The 21,020-nt window shown below is 50.3% G+C and overlaps 2 protein-coding genes across 2 annotated transcripts in view; both read left to right on the top strand.

Annotated features, from left to right (window-relative positions):
- The window catches only part of LOC144949958 (uncharacterized), a 46,746-nt gene extending 39,604 nt beyond the window's left edge, over window positions 1–7,142 (top strand). The window contains 4 exon segments of the mRNA XM_078879947.1: window positions 195–224; window positions 2,806–2,911; window positions 3,890–4,027; window positions 4,727–7,142. Of these exon segments, the coding sequence (XP_078736073.1) occupies window positions 195–224; window positions 2,806–2,911; window positions 3,890–4,027; window positions 4,727–6,273 (1,821 nt within the window). The 3' untranslated portion in view covers window positions 6,274–7,142.
- A 782-nt stretch (window positions 7,143–7,924) lies between these two features.
- LOC144949959 (uncharacterized) overlaps window positions 7,925–21,020 on the top strand; it is a 29,597-nt gene continuing 16,501 nt past the window's right edge. Inside the window, exons 1-9 of the mRNA XM_078879948.1 lie at window positions 7,925–8,062; window positions 9,597–9,708; window positions 10,521–10,607; window positions 11,305–11,439; window positions 12,069–12,914; window positions 15,233–15,351; window positions 16,017–16,131; window positions 16,619–16,801; window positions 19,031–20,008. Of these exons, the coding sequence (XP_078736074.1) occupies window positions 9,618–9,708; window positions 10,521–10,607; window positions 11,305–11,439; window positions 12,069–12,914; window positions 15,233–15,351; window positions 16,017–16,131; window positions 16,619–16,801; window positions 19,031–20,008 (2,554 nt within the window). The 5' untranslated portion in view covers window positions 7,925–8,062; window positions 9,597–9,617. The remainder of the gene's footprint in view (window positions 8,063–9,596; window positions 9,709–10,520; window positions 10,608–11,304; window positions 11,440–12,068; window positions 12,915–15,232; window positions 15,352–16,016; window positions 16,132–16,618; window positions 16,802–19,030; window positions 20,009–21,020) is intronic.

Consider the following 21,020-nt stretch of genomic DNA (forward strand, 5'->3'; position numbering starts at 1 on the left):
AGGGCCGTTGCCCCAAAACGTCGCCGATTATATCAATATTTCTTTTAATCCTCTGAAGGCCTTTTAGTGGCGTTTTTTGACGAATGTGTTCAGCTTGTTTTGTTCTTCGATGCAATTGACATTCGCCTTGTCCCGCATCTCGTCGCTCTGCTGCGTGGTCGCTGCTGCTGTTGCTGCGTTGGAGCGTCCCGTAGGTTGGTGGTGAAATTCAATCAAGACGAGAGGTGAATTCACACTCACACCGCCATTCACTCTTGCAGTGTCCACCGGTGCTACAAGAGGTGAATTCACATTCACTCTTGCACTGCGTCCACTGCTGTTACAAGAGATGAATTCACGTTCACATTGCGATTCACTCTCTCAAGCTGTGTTCACCATCACCACTTCCATCGTCGTCAAATCATCAAATGTAATAAAAAAAAACACATTGTTCTTCATAATGTATTATTTATTGATTGTTATTTGTTGATTATCGACATTGTTATTATTTATTGATTGTCAGCATTATCATTAAACAATTCCCATTTGTCCCCCCTACGATAAGCATTGTAACCTTATCGTGGTGGTAGGGTTTGTGTGTTCCAATAACCCTCAGAGTTATATCGCCTGGAGTCTTGTACTCCTGGTTAGGGTCTCCCTTGGCGAACAGCTCTGGGGGGCGGTTCCAGACAAATAACGGTCCGAAAAAAGCCCCTCGTGAATGGTTCAAATAGACAAAAAATTAACCCGTAAAAACAAAGTTTTTAACTCTAAATCCTTTATATGCGTGGCGGCTAGAGTCCTCTCGTCCTCTGGCTTGAGATGGCTGCCACCTATGGGTCAGATGATTGTCTGCCAGCATTAAGCAATTGGTAATTAAATATTTAAAAATTTTCCCTAAAAAGTGTAACATTTTGGAAAAAACATTTTCACGAAAATTAATTGTCACGCACAACGAGTCTGTGTGGAAAATGTCAGCTCGATTGGATCACAGGAAGTGGGTTAAAAAACGACCGAAAGATTTGCACGGTCGTAAGCAAGCAAGCACGCAAGCACGCAAGCAAGCGAACTTAATATAAAGGATTTAAAAATCAGAGAACCTCGCCCGGACAAGGTATACCCTGACTACCCCCGTGGAGCCATGCCTGGAGGTGGTGTTTGCCGGCAAAGCGCCTGGTGGCCGGTTGAACCCACGGAACCCGGTCGGACCCAGCCTGAAATGACTACGTGGCACCGTCCTGTGGGCCCACCATCCGCAGGACAAAGGGTGCGGGGCGGGTATGATGCCAGTATGGTAGGAAGACGGATGGTCTCAGACGGACTGGACCTTGGCGATGGACACTAGCTATTGGGACGTGGAATGTCACATCACTGGGTGGGGGGGGGGGAAGGAGCCAGAACTGGTGGAGGAGGTGGAAAGGATTCAACTAGATATAGTCGGTCTCACAGGAACCAAACTTCTCGTTCGGGGGTGTTCCCTCTCCTAATCTGGTGTAACCCCTGGTGAGAGGCCCGGTGGACATTGCACATTGGGCCGTGGCCGGGAGTCAGAGCCATTCCCTGTTCACCTTGGGGTGCGACAGGGATGTCCTCTGGCTCCCACATTGTTTAACATTTTTTTCGACCACGTAGTTCGAGAAGCCTTCCATGGCTGTACCGGAGGAATCTCCTTCTGGTGCAGATACAGTGGGAGACTGATCAATGCCTGGGTGCGGTTGAGGGATGGCTCCCATTTTGTCAACCATGTTATGTGTGTTGTGGGGATACTCACAAGCTCCCGGCTGGGTGCTGTTCAGTTGGAGTTTTTCCCAGCGGATGAGAGGGTCGCCTCAGTGAGACAGAAATGAAAACTCTTCTTGACTGCTGTCTGTGCATATGCACCAAATGGCAGTTCAGAGTATTCGGCCTTCGTGGAGACAGTGGGTGCAATGCTCGACAGAGTGCTGCCTACCAACTCCATAGTCTTGCTGGGCGAATTCAATGCTCACGTGGGAAACCTTGCACATACCTGGAGAGGTGTGATTGGGAGGAATGCCCCCCCCCCCACTGATCTGAACCCAAACAGTGAGATGTTATTGTAATTCTACGCTAGTCATGGAATGTCAATAACCAACCCCGTGTTCAAATACAAGGATGCTCATAAGTGTACTTGGTACCAGAGCACCTTCGGCCGAAGGTCAATGATTGACTTTATAGCAGAGGTCACAAACGGGTTTTGATTCCTTACCCGTACCCGTACCCGGCCGCACCAGGGTCGCAAACGGGTACCCGTACCCTACCCGATACCCGTCCGGGTACGGGTAGCCGGCTATCGGGTAGGGTACGTGTATCGGGTACCCGATTGCGACCTCTGGGATGAAGCCATGTTGCAGGCGCGGGTGGGTTGATTCTAGGAACTTGAATTGTGAGAAGAGACAAGACGTTGGGAAATGAGTGACGAACGGTTACTCACCAGTGATTCACGGCCTTCTCACTCATTGGTTGGGGTGAGTCACGACACAAGAGGCGTCGCCAGGGTCGAGATCCAACCCACGACCTGCGTACCAGGCGTGGTAGTTAACATCTAGCCACTGTGATGATGATGAGAGAGAGATGCAGACTCCATGTATACAGCAGGCGTCGTCAGGAACGGGATCAAAAACACGACCTCCTGTATATCAGGCAAGATAGTTAACATCTCCCAGCGGTCACGGCGCCCCTTTGTCAGAAAGAGCCCGCGAACAGCACTTGTACCAAGAAGCTATGTAAGGTAATTGTTGTATCATTGTGTTTGTTTTATAAGCGTACACACCTAATTGGATATCTAAACATTGTTTCACTTCTCAGATGGCGTCTCGCGTTGAATTGCCATTCATCAAGCAAGAGAACGAAGACAATTTGAGTGCTGGGCTGTGTTCGGATTTGACGGTGAAATATGAAGACGTCGATGCCGGTGAGCTTAAATCTACCGCGACATATTCAACATTAGAACCCCTTCTTAAGGACGTTAATTGGTTCCACGAAACCGGTCGTGAAGTGATTTGGTCGTCAAGCGAGTATAGGAAAAATACGTTAAAAGCTCAATTCATTCCGATAGTATCGAAAGTTACCCTTTTTTCACCCAAAAAATATACTTTGTAATGTTTAAACAATGGCTATTAATACATAAAGATACTAAACGTTGTATGCACATAATATTAAAAGAAGCATTGTTAATCAATGCATTAATTCATATTTACTGTACCTACAACAGCCCGTTGTTAACAGGGGAATGGTCAGTAAACGAACACATTGGCCTCTATGGAGGCCCGTCGTTAACCGATTACCGTAGTCGTGAACAGGGGTGGTCGTTAAGAGGGGTTCTACCGTACTTTCAATTGAAATGTCAAAATTAAATGGCTAAACTATACCCTTTGGTTCTTTCATACCTACATTACATCTCCCCAATAAGATGTTTATTTGGCAAAACTAGGCAAGAAACATGCCTTAAGAGTTGTGGGAGATGTGTGTTGAACCGTTCTCTTTGATTGACTTGCTTTTGGTGTGTTAGTTTTTTGTCCTTCCCCCCGCACCTCCGATTAGCACGGTTGGCTATGGACAGTGCAAAAGAAGTTGAACATACATACCTACATTACATCTCCCCAATAATATTTTTTTGTGTGTGTGTTAGATCGCGTGAATATAAATGTGTCGTTACCCCGGTGTGTTGAAGTAGTAACTCATCAGCACATTTTGTTTACATGACAAACCTTACTAATTGGCTGTTGTTGGGTGCTGGGGGGTTTAACAACACATTTATATTTATGCGATCTAACCCAAAACACCTCTTATGGATAATGTTGGCCGGAAAAGCCCTACTACTACTATGTGTTAATTAGACCTTCCATCTATCATTAACGATTGTGGGGTTTTTTTCCCTTCTAAATTACAGTTCGGGATATGAATATTGTTAAAGATGAAGGGGTTGGTAAGAGGTCCGAGGAGATGGAGAGTTCCCACGAAGGATGTCCGGCCACTGCAGACAAGAACTTCATCGAGGTGGAATTGTTGGAGGAGGATATTGGTCAAGGTGGGTTCCCACTTTGATCACGGATAAAACATTTAATAGCTTCCGGTTTTATCGCCAGACATAGCCCGATCATGCTGTACGTATGTACGTGTGTTGAACTTGTTTTGCACCGTACGTAGCCAACCATGCTCATCGGAGCTGTGGTGGATGGACAACAAACTACACACAACAAGCAGTTCTAAAGAAATTAGTTTTAGTATAGTGGTCTAGTGTATAGTAGTCTCTTGTATCGTGTATACTGTAGTGTATAGTATAATGTATAGTGTAATATGTAGTGTATAGTGTAGAATGTAGTATATAGTAGTGTATAGTGTAGTTGTATAGTGTGTAGTGTAGTGTATAGTGTAGTATGTAGTCTATAGCGTAGTGTGTATTGTAGTGTATAGTGTAATGTATGTTTGTTGAACTTGTTTGGCACTGTATGTAGCCATCCTTGCTAATCGGAGGTGCGGCATCACACATTGGCTCACCGTTCTACAAAGCTAATATAGCCCTTACCTATTAGATACCCAATCGAGGCTTTGTCTCTTGGACCCGTTGAAATGTTGTCGATGAGAATCAAGCTTTCACAATGACATTCAACCTCGATGCTAAAACACCTGACTCAACGTGACGCACACCGCCCGTATTTGCTCTCTTGCCGTACTTTAGAGCCCCTAAAGTGTTGCGTTCATTTAGTTTTTTGAAAATGTGCGACAGATGATGGGCGCCCGACGCGACTGCTCTGCACAGAGTGCGGGAAGCAGTTTTGCAGCCAGCTAGGAACGCCGACGGCGGACAAAGCAAAACGCGCCAGGCGGGCGCTCCGAGGCTGCGCGCAGTGCGCAAAGACGCTCCAGGCCTGCGCGCCGAGCAACGGGAGGAAAAAACGACGAACCGGAGAGAAGCCGTGCACGGTCGCGACACGCAACGAGGATTCTGCGCCAGTGGATCGGCCAGGAGGGCGTTACGCGGCGGATGCTGTTGGCAGGAAGCCGCACGTTTGCAAGGAGTGTGGGAAAGGGTTTTCAAAGCTTTCCGTCTTGGCGAAGCATTCCAGGACGCACACGGGCGAGAAGCCGCATGTGTGCGCAGAGTGCGGGATGGGGTTTTCGCAGCGTTTCCACTTGGGGAGACATTCTAGAACGCACACGGGCGAGAAGCCCCACGTGTGCTCGGAGTGCGGGAAGGGGTTTTCTCAGCGTTCCAATTTGGAGACGCACTCTCGAACGCACACTGGTCAGAAGCCACACTTGTGCAAGGTGTGCGGCAAGGGGTTTTCACATTGTTCCACTTTAAAGAAACACTCTAGAACGCACACTGGCGAGAAGCCGCACGTGTGCAAGGAGTGCGGGAAAGGATTTACCCAGCGTTGCACTTTAATTACCCACTCTAGAACGCACACTGGCGAGAGGCCGTACGCGTGCAAGGAGTGTGGGAAGAGGTTTACGCAGCGTTTCAATCTAGAGATTCATTCTAGAACGCACACGGGTGAGAAGCCGCACGTGTGCAAGGAGTGCGGGAAGGGGTTTACAGCACGCACCGATTTAAATAAACATTCTAGAACACACACCGGCTTGAAGCCACACATGTGCACAGAGTGCGGGGAGAGGTTTTCAAAGCCATCCACTTTAGAGGCACATTCCAGAACACACACCGGCGAGAAACCATACATGTGCGATGAGTGCGGAAAGAGGTTCGCGCAGCGCTACAATTTAGATATGCATTCTAGGACGCACACGGGCGAGAAGCCATACTTGTGCAAAGAGTGTGGGAAGAGGTTTTCACAACGTTCCACTTTAGACACACATTCTCGAACGCACACGGGCGAGAAGCCTTACATGTGCGTGGAGTGTGGGAAGAGGTTTACGCAGCGCTACAATTTGGAGATGCATTCTAGAACGCACACGGGCGAGAGGCCGCACCTGTGCAAGGAGTGTGGGAAGGGGTTCTCGCAGCGCTCTACTTTAGAGAAACATTCTGTAACGCACACTGGTAAGAAGCCTTACATGTGCGTGGAGTGTGGGAAGAGGTTTACGCAGCGCTACAATTTAGAGATGCATTCTAGAACGCACACGGGTGAAAAGCCGCACGTGTGCGAGGAGTGTGGAAAGGGTTTTGCACAGCGTTCCACTTTGGAGAAACATTCTATAACGCATACCGGCGAGAGACCACACTTATGCAAGGGGTGTGGGAAGGGGTTTACAACGCGTGCTTATTTAAATAAGCATTCTAGAATGCACTCTGCTGAGAAGCTGGTCATCTGAAAGAGCAGTGTGGGAATATGGGTTCACGCAATGTTGAAATTTTGGAGTGCCAGCCCTCACACAAACCTCGTTGATGTCAAAATTAACATTGCTCTTCATATCATCAATGGCACCCTGAAGTTCGCTTAACTCCTGTGGCTTCCTGTGTTGGCGAACATCGCTCCTCATTGCATCAGGGCCATTTGAAATTTACCAACAGATTTTCGTCAGTTGAGACCATACGTAGCAATCATTGACCCTGACTGGCAGACCAATGCCTCAGGTCGCTTTCGCAAGTGAAACATATCCTGGTGTCTTGAGTTCTCACCCGGTTAAGCAAAATAGAGTGGCCCCTCGGTTAGAACGTGTTTAATCCGTTCCACGAAAACTACTGTTAACCGATAACTGTTGATCAAATATAAAAATTACACGCTATAAGTAAAAAATCACCGAGTTTGCAAGAGGAGCTGTTTCCACGACCAAATTAGAAAAGTTTAATGTAAACAAAGCCAGTCGAGGTCTAAACGGCTCAGTAATTGGCATCGCTGATTGGTTGAGAGCATGGCTCAGCCTCAATTACGAGCGCTCGGATTGGCCGAAAATTGGCGCCCGCGTGCATAACGTAAACGTACCGTTAGTCAACATTTTAAAGTTAGTTGAAACCGTGGGGTTCCTATGGCAGATGAAACATTAACGAAAAAAACGTTAACTGATGTCACTGTTAACCGAGGGACTACTGTAAACTTGAAACTAGTCGCTTGGATGGGTGATCACCATTCATTGACCGGCAGTCATCATACTCTGGGGCTGCAAGGTAACACAGGGCAAGGCAGCATAATCTATTGGTGTACTGTACTTATATGTCCCCCGCATCTATGCTCCTTGCCCCTTTACCTGCACTGGCCATCGTTGGCGAAATATGGTCAAACAAACCCCTCGTCTGATAGACAACGTGGGGGTGCTCTCATCAACCAGTGGACTGACAAAAAGGGGCTGTGCATGCCTTTGTTTTAACATCTCTGGGTCTTCAAATCCGGTACTGAGCATTCCAGTTTTATATAGTAGTAGATGTTCCTTGTAATACGTATGCCATTTGTTTCAATTCCATATTGCTTTTAGAACTGATGGTAATTGTCCTTGTTTTGTAGTATATCATCCCTTGTGTGGTAATCTATGAAATGTATACAGTTATTTGCTGTACACAGTTAATTCCTTTATTGTATTGACTGATTAAAAGGTGGTCTGTTGAGAATTACTTACCAAACTCTGCTTGTTCTGTTGATTAGTCGTTATCAAGTGCATCACTTAGTTATTCGTGTTATACGAGTTTGATTAAAACAAAAATGCGTAAGTCCACGATGCTGTATATGAGGCTGAAATGACCAGGCATCATTAAATATTTGGCCCGTGGCCGGACCTGCTGTGTAACAATGTTTGTGCTGCCCGGTGCACTTCTTTGATTCTATTGATTGCATTTCCCAAAGCCCACAAGAGACATGTCTGGGGCCAGGCGCCCGTTGAGGCGATTGTCGCTTGTGGCTCCAAATCGGAGTGAAAGGCGACACCGCATCCAGACTCCACCCACCTCTTTTATGACGTCACCACATCGTCATCATCATCTCCCCGCATCGCGCTGTCTTGTCCCCGCATCTCGTCGCCCTGCTGCGTGCTCGCTGCTGAGTGACCCCGGGTGTAGCAGCGGTTGTGGACTCGACGTCGCTACCGGGGGAGACAAAGACGGCCGGGCGTGGGGGTGCTGGCCACACACCCCCCACATCCCCTCGCGTGCCGCAGCTGCCGGCCTTCACAGGTACTGCTACTCGCTAACAGCACTTGCCCCAACAGTCTGTTATAGGCTACACGGGGGATCTTTGTCTTTGTGTATTCATATGTGCAGCTACTCGCTAACAGCACTTGCCCCTACAGTCTGTTAGAGGCTACACGGGGGATCTTTGTGTGTTCACAGGTACTGCTACTCGCTAACAGCACTTGCCCCTACAGTCTGCTTGAGGCTACACGGGGGACCTTTGTGTGTTCATAGACGCTGCTGATACTCGCTAACAGCACTTGCCCCAACAGTCTGTTACAGGCTACACGGGGGACCTTTGTCTTTGTGTGTTCATAAGCGCTGCTACTCGCTAACAGCTCTTGCCCCAACAGTCTGTTACAGGCTACACGGGGGATCTTTGTCTTGTTGGTTGATTCTGACTCGGCCATGAATGATTCACTGCCAGTATCCAAACATCAGCAATGGGCAAGGTGGCTGGGAGATGTTAACTACCTCGCCTGGTATGCAGAAGGTCGTGGGTTCGATCCCGAACCTGACGATGCCTGCTGCTGTATATTTGTAGTTTGCGTGCCTCTCTCCCGGTGATCGCGTGGATTTTTCTCCGGGTCCTTCGGTTTCCCCCCCCCCCTCCACATTTAGAATCAACTTCACGCGGTTCAAGTTGTTTGGCCGATGCTATAAATGTCCACACGACGATGATGAAGCCAAATCGTTGAGCTAGCATTTGTGATAGCCAGGTTTGCGTCTGAAAAAGAGCTGCAACGTTGCTCAGTGGGGCCTTGGTCAAGTAAACACATTCCTGCGGAGGGAGCTGGTAGGAACATTGGGTTGCTCGGTCAATGGCCAGGGTCAACGGCGGCGTGGTGTATTCCGCAAATATGACCGACTGTGAGGGCGGGCACAAGCCGGCGTGAGTAGGTTAAACGTTGAGTTGTATAAGGGCCCCACCCAGCCCCACCCTCCCCACCCAGCCCCTTCCCACCCTCCCCTCCCCACCCCACCGAGCCCCTCCCTACCCACCCAGCCCCTCCCTGCACGACGGACACAATAATCCCCTGTGGGCTGGTGTAACCAGGAGGTTCCTGCCAGTAACATTTATTTAATTTAGGTTCCAGCCATACCATCCTCTCGCTTGACTTGCCTTGATAAGCGCTTGCCAATATCCATATGATTTTCCATATTTTGTCTGTGTATGCACATTCAATGTGCATATGGGGAATGGTGGTGTAGCGATTAGCGCTCTCCCCTGCGAACCCAGCGACCTGAGTTCGATTCCCGCTCACGGCTAACACCAGTGACGAATATTGTATCTGAACCGGTCCTGGGCCTCCCCTTAGTCGACTCAGCCTCAAATGCGTACCTGGTGCGGTGTGTAAACATCAACCGTTGGGGCAACAAAGGCAGTCGGGCGTGGTGCTGGCCACCCACCCTCTCGTGTGCCAAAACGCCGGCCTTCATAGGTGCTGCTACTCGCAAACAGCACTTGCCCCAAGTCTGTTCAAGGCTACACGGGGGATCTTTGTCTTTTATTTGCACATTGGATAATATGTCGTAGTGTCAATTTGTTTCCGCTCAGATGGCTTCACACCTTGTTCCATTACCAATCATCAAACAAGAAAACGAAGAAAATCCTGGCTTGACGGGCCGATGTGAAGATACGCATGCCGGTGAGGTCAATGAAAGAATCTCTCCTGATTCGTTGCGTTTGAATCGACGCTCGAGCAGCAATCGCATGTGCATATGATGTGTATGTACACACGTACGTTGAACTCCTTTCGCACCGTACGTAGCCAACCATGCCAATCGGGGGCATGGGGGAAAGACAACAAACTAAACACAACAAGCAGTTCGAAAGAATTGAGGGTTCAATTTAGTATAGTGGTGTAGTGTATAGTGTAGTGTATATTGTAGTGTAGAGTGTATGTATGTTGAACTTCTTTTGCACCGTATGTAGCCAATCGTGCCAATCGGAGGCGCGGGGGAAGGACAACAAACTAAACACCACAAGCAGTTCTAAAGAAATTAGTTTTCAATTTAGATTTAAAAGTGCGTGCATAGTACAAGTGGCTTCCTGATATCGGAAAGAGGAGCATTCCAGACGGCCACAGAAGCGCATCTGAAAACGCGCGATGCGGTGACGGTTTTTGTTCGATGTGAGTTCGCCTGATGATGGTTTTATTGCTCCTTGACGAGATCAGCAAGGTATTGTGGTTCATTTCTTGTACCAAGCACTTTGCGTGCAATGAGTGCAACCTTGTAACGTATTCGTTCGGCAACCGGAAGCCAATGCAGCTCAGCGAGCACCGGACGGACACAGTCGGATCTTGCAGTACCCGTCACGACACGTGCTAAAGAATGTTGTACACGCTGCAGCTTGATAATGTTTTTGCCAGACATCCCGTAGAGTAGTGAGTTGCCTCAGCAGTTTTTTAAAGCTACACGGGGGATCTTTGTCTTTTGTTGTTGTTGTTGTGTACAGGAGCAGTCGTGAAGCAAGAAGATGATGAAGGGAGTCTGGGCACTGAGATAATGAGGATTGTGGTGAAATCCGAGGTCAATGGAGATGGTAAGATCCCCATCTAGAAATCAGATTCTGTATTTATACTGCAGGAGGAATCCGATGAGCTATGAAGCTCTTTTTCGCAGATGTCCAGTTGGGACACGGGGTCAGAACATTACAACAACACAACACACAAACACGATAGGAGTGCAAAGTATAGGGAAGGTACACAAATCACTTCAATATACAAATAAAACTAAACTCCCTTTTTTATCTTACCAGGTAAATTCCACTGAGCTATTAACTTCTTTTTCAGAAGTGACTTGGCTATGACAAATGATAGCTCAACAAAGCGGCTCTTCGCGTGGAAATTTATAGCAGCAAAATAATCTCAATGCATGTTTCTAAATGTGGGGGGGGAAAACCCGGAGGAACCCGGAGACAAATCCACGCGACCATGGGGAGAGAGACACGCAAACTCCAAATATACAGCAGCAGGCGTCAGGGTCGAATCGAATCCCCGACCCCCTGCATACCAGGCGAGGAAGATAACATCTCCTAGCTGCCACGGTGCCCCTTAAGTACACAGGCAGAGCAAAATCTGGAATGAAATCGCCCAAACTAAGGCAAGATATCAAGAATGTCTTAAGAGTCGAAGGAGAGACGTCTCTAGCCGGATAGTTTGGCCTGCCTCATTCTCCAATGGATCTTCACAGGCCGTGTTTTCAATGGTAACGTTTGGTGCGTTTTTTTAAAATCCCAGCTCCAGATGTGAAGACTGTTGAAGTGGAAGGAGCCGGTGGGAGGCCCGGGGAGACAGGCAGCCGCCGTGGATGTCCGCTCACTCCAGACCAGAACTTCATCGAGGTTGCCCTATCAGAGGAGGACGTTGGTGACGGTGAGTCTCCTTTGATCACATCATGGGACGTTATTTTTTTTCGTCTATGCTTCCTGATGGAATTTTTTTTTTAGCGATGCCACTTTTAACTCATCATCTGAATTGAAAACGAATTTCTTTCTAACTGCTTGGCACAGTTGGCTACATATTATGCGCCAGAAGCTCAACGTACGTACATACATACAAACGTCATACTCAATTGTAAATGTTGTGAGGTTGCTTTTTATTTTATTTTACCCACGGAGCTATGTAGCTCTTTTTCAGAAGCGACCTGGCTATCACAAATGATGGCTCAACAAAGTACCTTGTACCGTGTGTTGAACTTCTTTCGCACCGTATGTAGCCAACCGTGCTAATCGGAGGTGCGGGGGAAAGACAGCAAACTAAAACAACAACAAGCAGTTCTAAAGAAATTAGTTTTCAATTCAGATGATGATTTAAAAGTGGCATAGCTCCCAGTGGCGGCTTCCTAATATTAGAAGGAAGAGCGTTCCAGACGGCCGCAGAAGTGCGTCCTAAAGCGCTTCGCAATGCGGCGACCGCCGCCCTTTGCCCGACGGCCATCCGAAAACGCCACCCGTGCCTTGACCGTCGGCGCGATGCCTTTGCCCTTTGTCGAAACGCCACAGCGGACGAGTCGACGGCGTTGAAGGAACTGCTGTGCGCGGAGTGCGGCAAGGGCGGAGGCCGCAGAACGACGGCGGGCAAAGCGCAACGCGGCGACGACAACGACGACAAGACCCCGCGAGCCTGCGCGCGTTGTGGAAAGGCGCTCGAAGGCGCCGCAACCGCGACCGCCGCGGCCCATCGGAGGAAGCACAGGTGCCAGGAGTGCGGCCTGGTGTTCGCGACGCGCTACGCTTTGGACACCCACTCGGTGTCGCACACGGGCGCGTGGCCGCACGCGTGCGCCGGGTGCGGCAAGGGCTTCGCGCAGCGCTCGGAGCTGAAGAAGCACGCGCGGACGCACACGGGCGAGAGGCCGCACGCTTGCGACGAGTGCGGCCGGGCGTTCGCGAGGCCCTCCGACCTGAGGGCCCACACGCGGACGCACACGGGCGAGAGGCCGCACGCGTGCACCGAGTGCGGCCGACGCTTCGCGCAGCGCTCCGACCTGGGCAAGCACTTGAGGACGCACACGGGCGAGAGGCCGCACGCTTGCGCCGAGTGTGGGAGGGCGTTCGCACGCTCCTCGGACCTCGGGGTGCACTCGAGGACGCACACGGGCGAGAATCTGTACGCGTGCGGCGAGTGCGGCCGGCGCTTCGCCCGGCGCTCCCACCTGGATGCGCACTCGGCGCTGCACTCGGGCCTGAAGCCGCACGTCTGCGGCGAGTGCGGGAGGGGGTTCGCGCGCCTCGCCCATCTGGAGGCGCACTCGGCGCTGCACACGGGCGAGAAGCGGCACGTGTGCGGGGAGTGCGGCAAGGGATTCACGCGGTCGTACACCCTGAAGAAACATTCGGCGGTGCACTCATGATGGCGGGTCTTTTTTTTGTTTTTGGAGTTGTGCCGAGAGAACACGTACGGCGTGAAAGAAGTTCTACGTACGAAGATTGGCGGGTAGCCGCACGCGTGTGCCAGCAAGGGGGTGCCACGGTGGCTAGGAGATGTTGACTACCTCGCCTGGTACGCAGGAGGTACGTGGGTTCGATCCCGACCCTGACAACGCCTGTTGTATATTTGGAGTCCGCGTGTACTCGCTCTCTCTCTCCCCGTGGTCGCGTGGAATTTTCTCCGGGTCCTCCGGTTTTTCCCTCCGTGTTTTGCTGCAATACATTTCTACGGGATCATGATATCAGCCGCTTCGTTGAGCTGCTATCATTTGTGATAGCCAGGTCGCTTCTGAAAGAGAGATACATAGCTCAGTAGGTCCTTACCTGGTAAAATAAAAAATAGTTTTAGTTTAGTTTCTGTGGGAAGGGCCTTTACACGATCATCTGATTTGAAAGAGTAAATCAATAACACGCACTCTGAAGTGTAAACCCTCTCAAATTAATTCATCCGTCTGGATATAAAAGCAACGGCGAATGGTTTTCACACTTTCGTACAATCACATCATGTATATAATAATAACAAAAAAAATAAACACTTAAAACGTCTTCGATTTCTCCTCGAGACCACGTGCACAGCGACACCACCCCAGTTTACATCTGGGGGGCGCGGCGATGCGTTGCTGAAAGGTGCGACGACGAAAATCGAAACGACGTCCATCACAGTGACTCACAGAGTAGTAATAGTAGTAAGTACGGTGGTGGTGGTGATGATGATAGTTGAGAGGCGATGGATAACGAGACAGGATGGGACAATGCTGCCAGCGACGTGTGTGTGTGGGGAGCGGTAGTGTTGCGGTTAGCGCTGCGCTGCACTACGAACCCAGCGACCCGAGTTCGATTTCCACTCATGACCAACACCGGTAACGATTATTTGAACTGGTCCTGGGACCTCCCCTCGGTCGACTCAGCATCCAATGAGTATCTGTCGCCACTGGGGAGACAAAGGCGGCTGGGCGTGGTGTTGGCCACCTACCCCCTCGTGTGCTGTGTCGGTCTTCATAGGTTCTGCTACTAGCCAACAACACTTGCCCCAACAGTCTGTTAAGGCTACACGGGGGGATCTTTGTCTTGTTGGTTGATTTTTTAACTCGGCCTTGAACGAGGTACTGGCAGTCTATACATCAGCAATGGGGAAATTACAGCGGCCAGGGTGTGGTGTGAGGGTGCCGCGGTGGCTGGGAGAATGTTGATTACCTCGTCTGGTATGAAGGAGGTCGTGGGTTCTATCCCAGTGCTCTCGTGGATTTTTCTCCAGGTCCTTTTGGGTACAGCGGTTCCCTCGGTTTAACGATTCCATCGATTGACGATGTTTTGATTAATGATCTGCCCTCCCATAGGGTGCCTTCCCCCCCACCCATTGTGCCATTAACGATGAATTTTCGATTAACACACGGTTTTTACGACATCACGCGGACCCGAAAAATTTCGGCCAATCGGAGCGCTCCGAAGTGGACTTGCCAGGCCTCGGCCATTCAGCGGCGCGTCCCTTTTCCATGGAAGCAGCTCGTACGAATACTTTGTGGGTTTTTTTTATTTTACTTAAAAGTTAAATGAGATCGGCCCCTAAAGTGAAGAAAAGACAATAAATTGAGGAAAATAATTAGTTAAGCAATTGCCTTAAATTGTTTCACCCCAACGCCTCCATCAACCCCCATCTATCTTCTTTTTTTACGATCAGAGGAAACAAGAAGATGCTCGGTGTAGTCGGCACTTTGCTTCGTTCATCATTTCGGTTTTTTTCAATGCTTTGCTTTACGTGCCCCCCCCCCCCCTTTTTAAATGAAAGATTTAACATCTATATTCTTAGCCTAAGGTAAGAATTTTGATTTCATGCTCCATGTATCCACTATTTATCCGTGTTTCTATCCACATCCGTGCTTTAATATGTTCGCATAACGTTCGTTTTTATAACAAAACAAAAATGCGTGTTTAGATATTCTAAACCGTGTTTTTAGGGTGGAAAATGTCAACTTCCCATCGTCGTGGAACAAATTAATCCCTTTAACGTGTACTTCCTACATTCCATTTAACAAAAACCGTCCCCACCGAGGTTATTAACTTACTGGAGGACGGAACTCCCCCCCCCCGCTTCTCCACTGGAGCTAAAACTGATGGCAAAACTGAAATGCCACTCCGACGTCGAGTGGCTGTGGAGAGTTGGCAACGGCCGCGGCGTCTCCACATTCGTCTTGCGCCGCATCTCACCGTCTTGTCCCGTGTCTGTCCGTCTTGTCCAGCCGTCTTGTGCCGCATCTCGTCGTCTTGTGCCGCGTCTCGCCGTCTTGCCCCGCATCTCGTCGCTCTGCTGCGTTGGAGCGACCCGCAGGTTGGTGGTGAAATTCACTCAAGACGCGAGGTGAATTCACACTCACACCGCCATTCACTTTCTGTCTGTCTCTCACACCCTGTCCACTGTTGTCACGAGAGGTGAATTCACACTCACACCGCCATTCACTCTCTCCGTGTCTCTTGCACCGTGTCCACTGTTGTCACGAGAGGTGAATTTAGACTCGCACTGCGATTCACTCTCTTGCATTGCGCTCACTTTTTTTACAAGAGGTGAATTCACATTCACATTGCGATCCACTCTGTCTCTCGCACCGTGTCCACTGCTATCACGAGAGGTGAATTCACACTCACATCGCCATTCACTCTCTCTCTGTCTCTCGCACCGTGTTCACTGCTATAACGAGAGCTGAATTCACACTCACACCGCCACTCACTCTCCGCGTGTCTCTCTCGCACTGTGCTCACGAGAGGTGAATTCACACTCACACCACCATTCACTCTCGCAGTGTGTCCACCGTTGCTACAAGAGGTGAATTCACACTCACACTGCGATTCACTCTCTCTGTGTGTGTCTCTCACGCCGTACTCACTGTTGTCACAAAAGGCTAATGAAACATTCACAACGTTGGTACAAGAAGCGGCTTCACATTCACCCTCTCGAGGTTAATCGTTCAACCCGACCGCGTTCGACGTTTTAAATGCCCCCCTCCAACCCGTCTCCGATTCCCGCAGATGGCGTCGCGCGCGGAGTTTCCGATCGGCAAAGAAGAAGACGAAGACGCGGGTAGTCAAAGTCCCAAGCTCCGTCCCGACTTCACGGTGCGATGTGACGACGCTGACGACGCCGGTGAGATCAGTTGGCTGGACATCGATACACTACACTATACACTACACACTATACACTACATTATACACTACACTATACACTACACTATACACTACACTATACACTACACTACACACTACTATACACTACTATACACTACTATACACATTACACTATACACTACACTATACACTACTATACACTACACTGCTATACACTAGACTATAGTGTAGTCGTATGTATACTGAATTTCTTTTCCGTTGTACCTAGCCAATCGTGCTAATCGGAGGTGCACTGTTGAGTCTGGGGCACTGTTGAGTCTATGGTGCAATGTTGAGTCTATGGGGCAGTGTTGAGTCTGGGGCACTGTTGAGTCTATGGGCAGTGTTGAGTCTATGGGCAGTGTTGAGTCTGAGTCTGGGGCACTGTTGAGTCAATGGGTAGTGTTGAGTCCATGGACAGTACGCGAGTCGCCGTGTCAGCCGTGGCGCGCTGTCAAAATCCACAGCCGGTGATGGGAGTCGTTTCGGCGATGCCAAAGAAGAAGGGGCGACCGAGAGGCTGTGGGAGTCGGGGAGCTACCGTGGACAGGCGGCAACATCGGAGCGGAAGCCGTTCAGGGTGGAGGTGTGGGCGGAAGACGTCAAGAAGTTTGTTGAGGTGCAGTTGCTGGATGAGGACACGGGTCAAGGTGAGTCCCCCTGTGATCGCGTCGCGTGGGCAGAAACGCAACACGTGTGCGTGTGTCGTGTGTAGTGTGTGTTAGTATAGTGGTGTAGTGTTTCGACCGGCTCCAGTTTAACAGCAGAGGTCTCACTCCGAATAAGTTGAGCAGCATTATCTTTTCATCGGCTGCGTAACGCGTCGCTCTACACGAACCTTCAGGTCTTCTCGGCCACGGTCATTCTCTCCCTTCTCTATGCTTGCGAAACGTGGATCCCCCCTAATGGAGCATCTTCACTGGTTAGAAACATTTAGGCTGGCCTGCCCACGATCCATCCTGGGTTTAACCAGGCTGGATTGTGTGAGCGAATGAAGAGACAAGACGACCTGAGTGTAATGTGATCACATAATGGTTTACGTGGTGTCAGCACTCTAGCAGCTGCATTCTGAACAAGCTGGAGTCTGCACAGTACCAACCAGTGAGGCGTTGCAGCAATCGAGTCAGAATAACACAAAAGCATGGACCAATCTCTCCCAAGTCACCAGGTGACAGGAAGCGATGCATTTTGGTAATATTTCTTAGGTGGAAAAGGGAAATTTTTACCACCTTAGATATGTCTCTGAAAGGATAATTACTGGTCAAACTGAACACCAGGATTTTAGAAAGATGCAGAGGGGAGCTGATGATTATGGCTTCGGTCTTGTCGGTATTGAGTAGCAAAAAGTTTTCGCAAAACCATGAATTCGCTACTGTTAGTGATGCAGACAGTGCAGAAAAAGCTGTTGCATAGTACGGTCCTAACCGGATATAAATTTGAGTGCCATCTGCATAGCAATGGTAGTGTAGTGAGTTCTATTCAGACACACGCCAAGACTTGGAGGCAACACGTTAATTTATTGAACAACACAATTTCCACTGGATAACTACTTGGGTGTTGACCACCACGGGCTAACACATAACCACTCAATAGCGAGACTATATTCGGCGGGGAGCACCACGGCTGTTTCACAGCCACTCGACGGGGCGTCTACCCGCTCGGATCCAGACAGCCACGCGCCGTCAGGTCCACGCCGAAGCCCGAAGATCGTAGACGTAGCCCGCTGAATCCATACCCCGAGACGAGCCCCGAGCATACGCATGACTCATCTTTTATCGGCCCTAGCCTGGCCAGGCTCGGCCCTTGGCCACGCCCCCTATCCAGATCTTTCTGGTCGAGTCGGGGCTCTGGTCATGCGGCCCGTCACATGCCCCCTGGCCCCCCCCCGTTATCCCCTCGTCCGGTCATGTGCCCTGCCCGAGTTCACCTGGAGTACCATGTCCTCACATTAGCTGCCAGTGCTATTCAGTGGCCTAAAATAAAATGTTTCACTCCGGATGATCGCTGCAAAGTATGACCTGTGTTTTGATTTAGTGTGCTGCTCTTAAAGGTGCATTGAAAAATTATAATACTCCGATTGATGCTCCTGCTGTTGTGGAGTGACTCATGCAGCCAGCTATGGCTGCAGGGTTTTGGTGATACATGTTGTTTGTCGTTTATTGTGAAAATTCCGTTACAGTTCCTATGATCACTGTTTCATTGCTTTTATGGCTTTATTTTGGTGATTTCGAAAAGTTTTTTGGTTTGGCCATGTTTGTTTGTTGTAGTACGAAGTAAGACTGATGGCCGTAATCTAAGTTGTCTTGTGGTGGTTGTTGTTGTTGTTGTTTGACTTGAATCCCACTGGGATTTTTGCACACAGCGTTGGTGTACGGTGTTTTTTCTGCAATATTTTGCAGTCTTTTCCTGGATTTTCTGTTTGCACTTAGTCACATATTCACTTTAAGATGTTTTCTTGTTCATGTTTTTGTTTTTTGTTTGTTGCGGTTGCACCCTATTCAAGAGCCGAATGGCTCACAGGGCTACACCTAATAAATGAACTTGAACTTGAACACGGCCTCTCCCCACTGGCACTCAGACCATGCCCCCTAGGGGCCCAACCCCTCACTTATACACGCCAGTGCTCGGGAGAGGTCCCGCACCTGCAGTACCTCATTTCTACCAGTGCAACGCTATAAACACACTATGTACGCCACTACAGTAGGATAAGCCAAGATGTCGGAGCAGAATACCCAATGGTGCAATGCCCTTCCCGCACGTAGAAATAACCCACAGTGCAATTAGCGATTGTGGATAGCCACAAAACCGGCTCGCCATTCTATTTAACCTTTCAACCAAAAAATAATATATTTTGTGTTTTTTGCAATATCTGCGGACAGACGCGGCCGACGAAACGCAACTGCCGTGCGACGAATGCGGCAGGGGCTTCGGCAAGCGCTTGCAGACGCACGCGGGCGACGCGAATCGCGACGTAGGCTGTGCCGGCAGCGACGGCAGCGGCAGCAGTCAAATCCCTCCGGCCTGCACGCGGTGCGGGAAGTCTCCGGGCACAGGCACGAGTCTCGGCCGGAGGCCGGAGAGCCGCCCGCAACCAACAGCCGGGAGCTCGCGCAGACGGCAACGCGACAGGCCTCGGCGCGTCCGCTACGACGCCGCCGACGCGACGGACGCCGACCGGCCCAAGCACGTGTGCGCCGAGTGCGGCAAGGGCTTCCCCTACCGCTACGGCCTGAAGCGCCACGCCAGGTCGCACACGGGCGAGAGGCCGCACGTGTGCGCCGACTGCGGCAAGCGCTACTCGGAGCTCTCGGCCCTCAAAAAGCACTCGATAGTGCACACGGGCGAGCGGCCGCACGCCTGCGCCTCGTGCGGTAAGGCGTTCTCGCGCCGCTCCGACCTGGAGACGCACGCGCGCATGCACACGGGCGAGAGGCCGTACGCGTGCGGCGAGTGCGGCAAGGGCTTCGCGCAGCGCTTCCACCTGGAGACGCACTCGCGAACGCACACCGGCGAGAGGCCGTACGCGTGCAGGGAGTGCGGCAAGGGCTTCGCGCAGAGCTCCCACCTGAAGGTGCACCTGGCGACGCACACGGGCGAGAGGACACACGTCTGCACGGAGTGCGGGAAGGGCTTCTGCCAGCGCTCTGACCTCAAGAAGCACTCGACGATGCACACGGGCGATAGGCCATACGCGTGCGGGCAGTGCGGCAGGCGCTTCTCGCACCCGTCGCACCTGAAGAAGCATTCGCAGGTGCACTCCGGCGAGGTTGAGGAGGTTGAGTACACGTGCCACGATTGTGGGGAAGGGTTTTTGCGGATCGACGCTCTGAAGAAACATTTTTTCCGGACACACATAGGCGAGTAGGAACGCCTTTTTTGAATGCACGGTTTGCACTCGGGCGGGGCAAGGCGATTGATGGATATGCGGAGACTGCAGGTGAAATATCACGGGCGGGTGGTTTTCGAGCGACGTTTCTTTTTGCTTGAGTCAATTTGCGATTTTATTTTTCTTCACCGGGGTAACGGATCACCGGCTTGAGTAAAATGTGTGTCGTAAAGCCCTCCGAAATCCCGTTCGGATGACGTCTGGCAAGTTTTAGCATTGTGGGTGGTGTCCCGTTCACCGGCGAATCTGGGAACGTGCGAGCGGCTCATAGTTACATTTATTTATAGAGGCGTAGTAGCAGCAGCAGCACCGTTGTTTTTATAAAGACGTCGTCACTCACCGCAGAGAACCGTAGCGACACGACCGCCGCCACTCTACGATAGCCGGCGGCAAAGCTGTGCCACACGACCCTCCCGCGTGGCCTTGTGGTGGGAGCCTCGGTGCACCAATAAAGTTATTTGATTTTAGTTTTTCTTCCGATTCCATTCCGATGGCGTAAACACACAACACGTACGTATTGGCCTAATGAATTACTTGAAATAAATACGTACGCTTTGCCGCCAGCTATCGTAGAGTGGCGGCGGTCGTGTCGCTACAGTTCTCTGCGGTGAGTGACGACGTCTTTATAAAAAACAACGGCGCTGCTGCCCGCTACGCCTCTAGATAAAATTAACGCTGAGCTGCTCCCGCGTTCCGAGATTCAGCAGTGAATGGGACACCACTCACACACCACCCTGCGACTTGCCAGACATCCCACCCTCGTTTTGATCGACAACTTTTTGTTATAGCTGCACGTGTCCGTCGTTTAATTGTCGCCAAATAAAGTTTCCTCCCCAAAAAACACGAAAGAGAATGACGGTCGTGATTTGATGACGACGACGATGTTGATGATAATAATAATGACATCTATAAAGCGGCTTAATCAAGGCTCTCAAAACGCTGTACAGGACACAGCAGCAGCTGCAAACATCTCCTAGCCACCG

This window comes from Lampetra fluviatilis, chromosome 55, assembly GCF_964198595.1.
Source record: "Lampetra fluviatilis chromosome 55, kcLamFluv1.1, whole genome shotgun sequence".
NCBI classification, from domain to species: Eukaryota; Metazoa; Chordata; class Hyperoartia; order Petromyzontiformes; family Petromyzontidae; genus Lampetra; species Lampetra fluviatilis.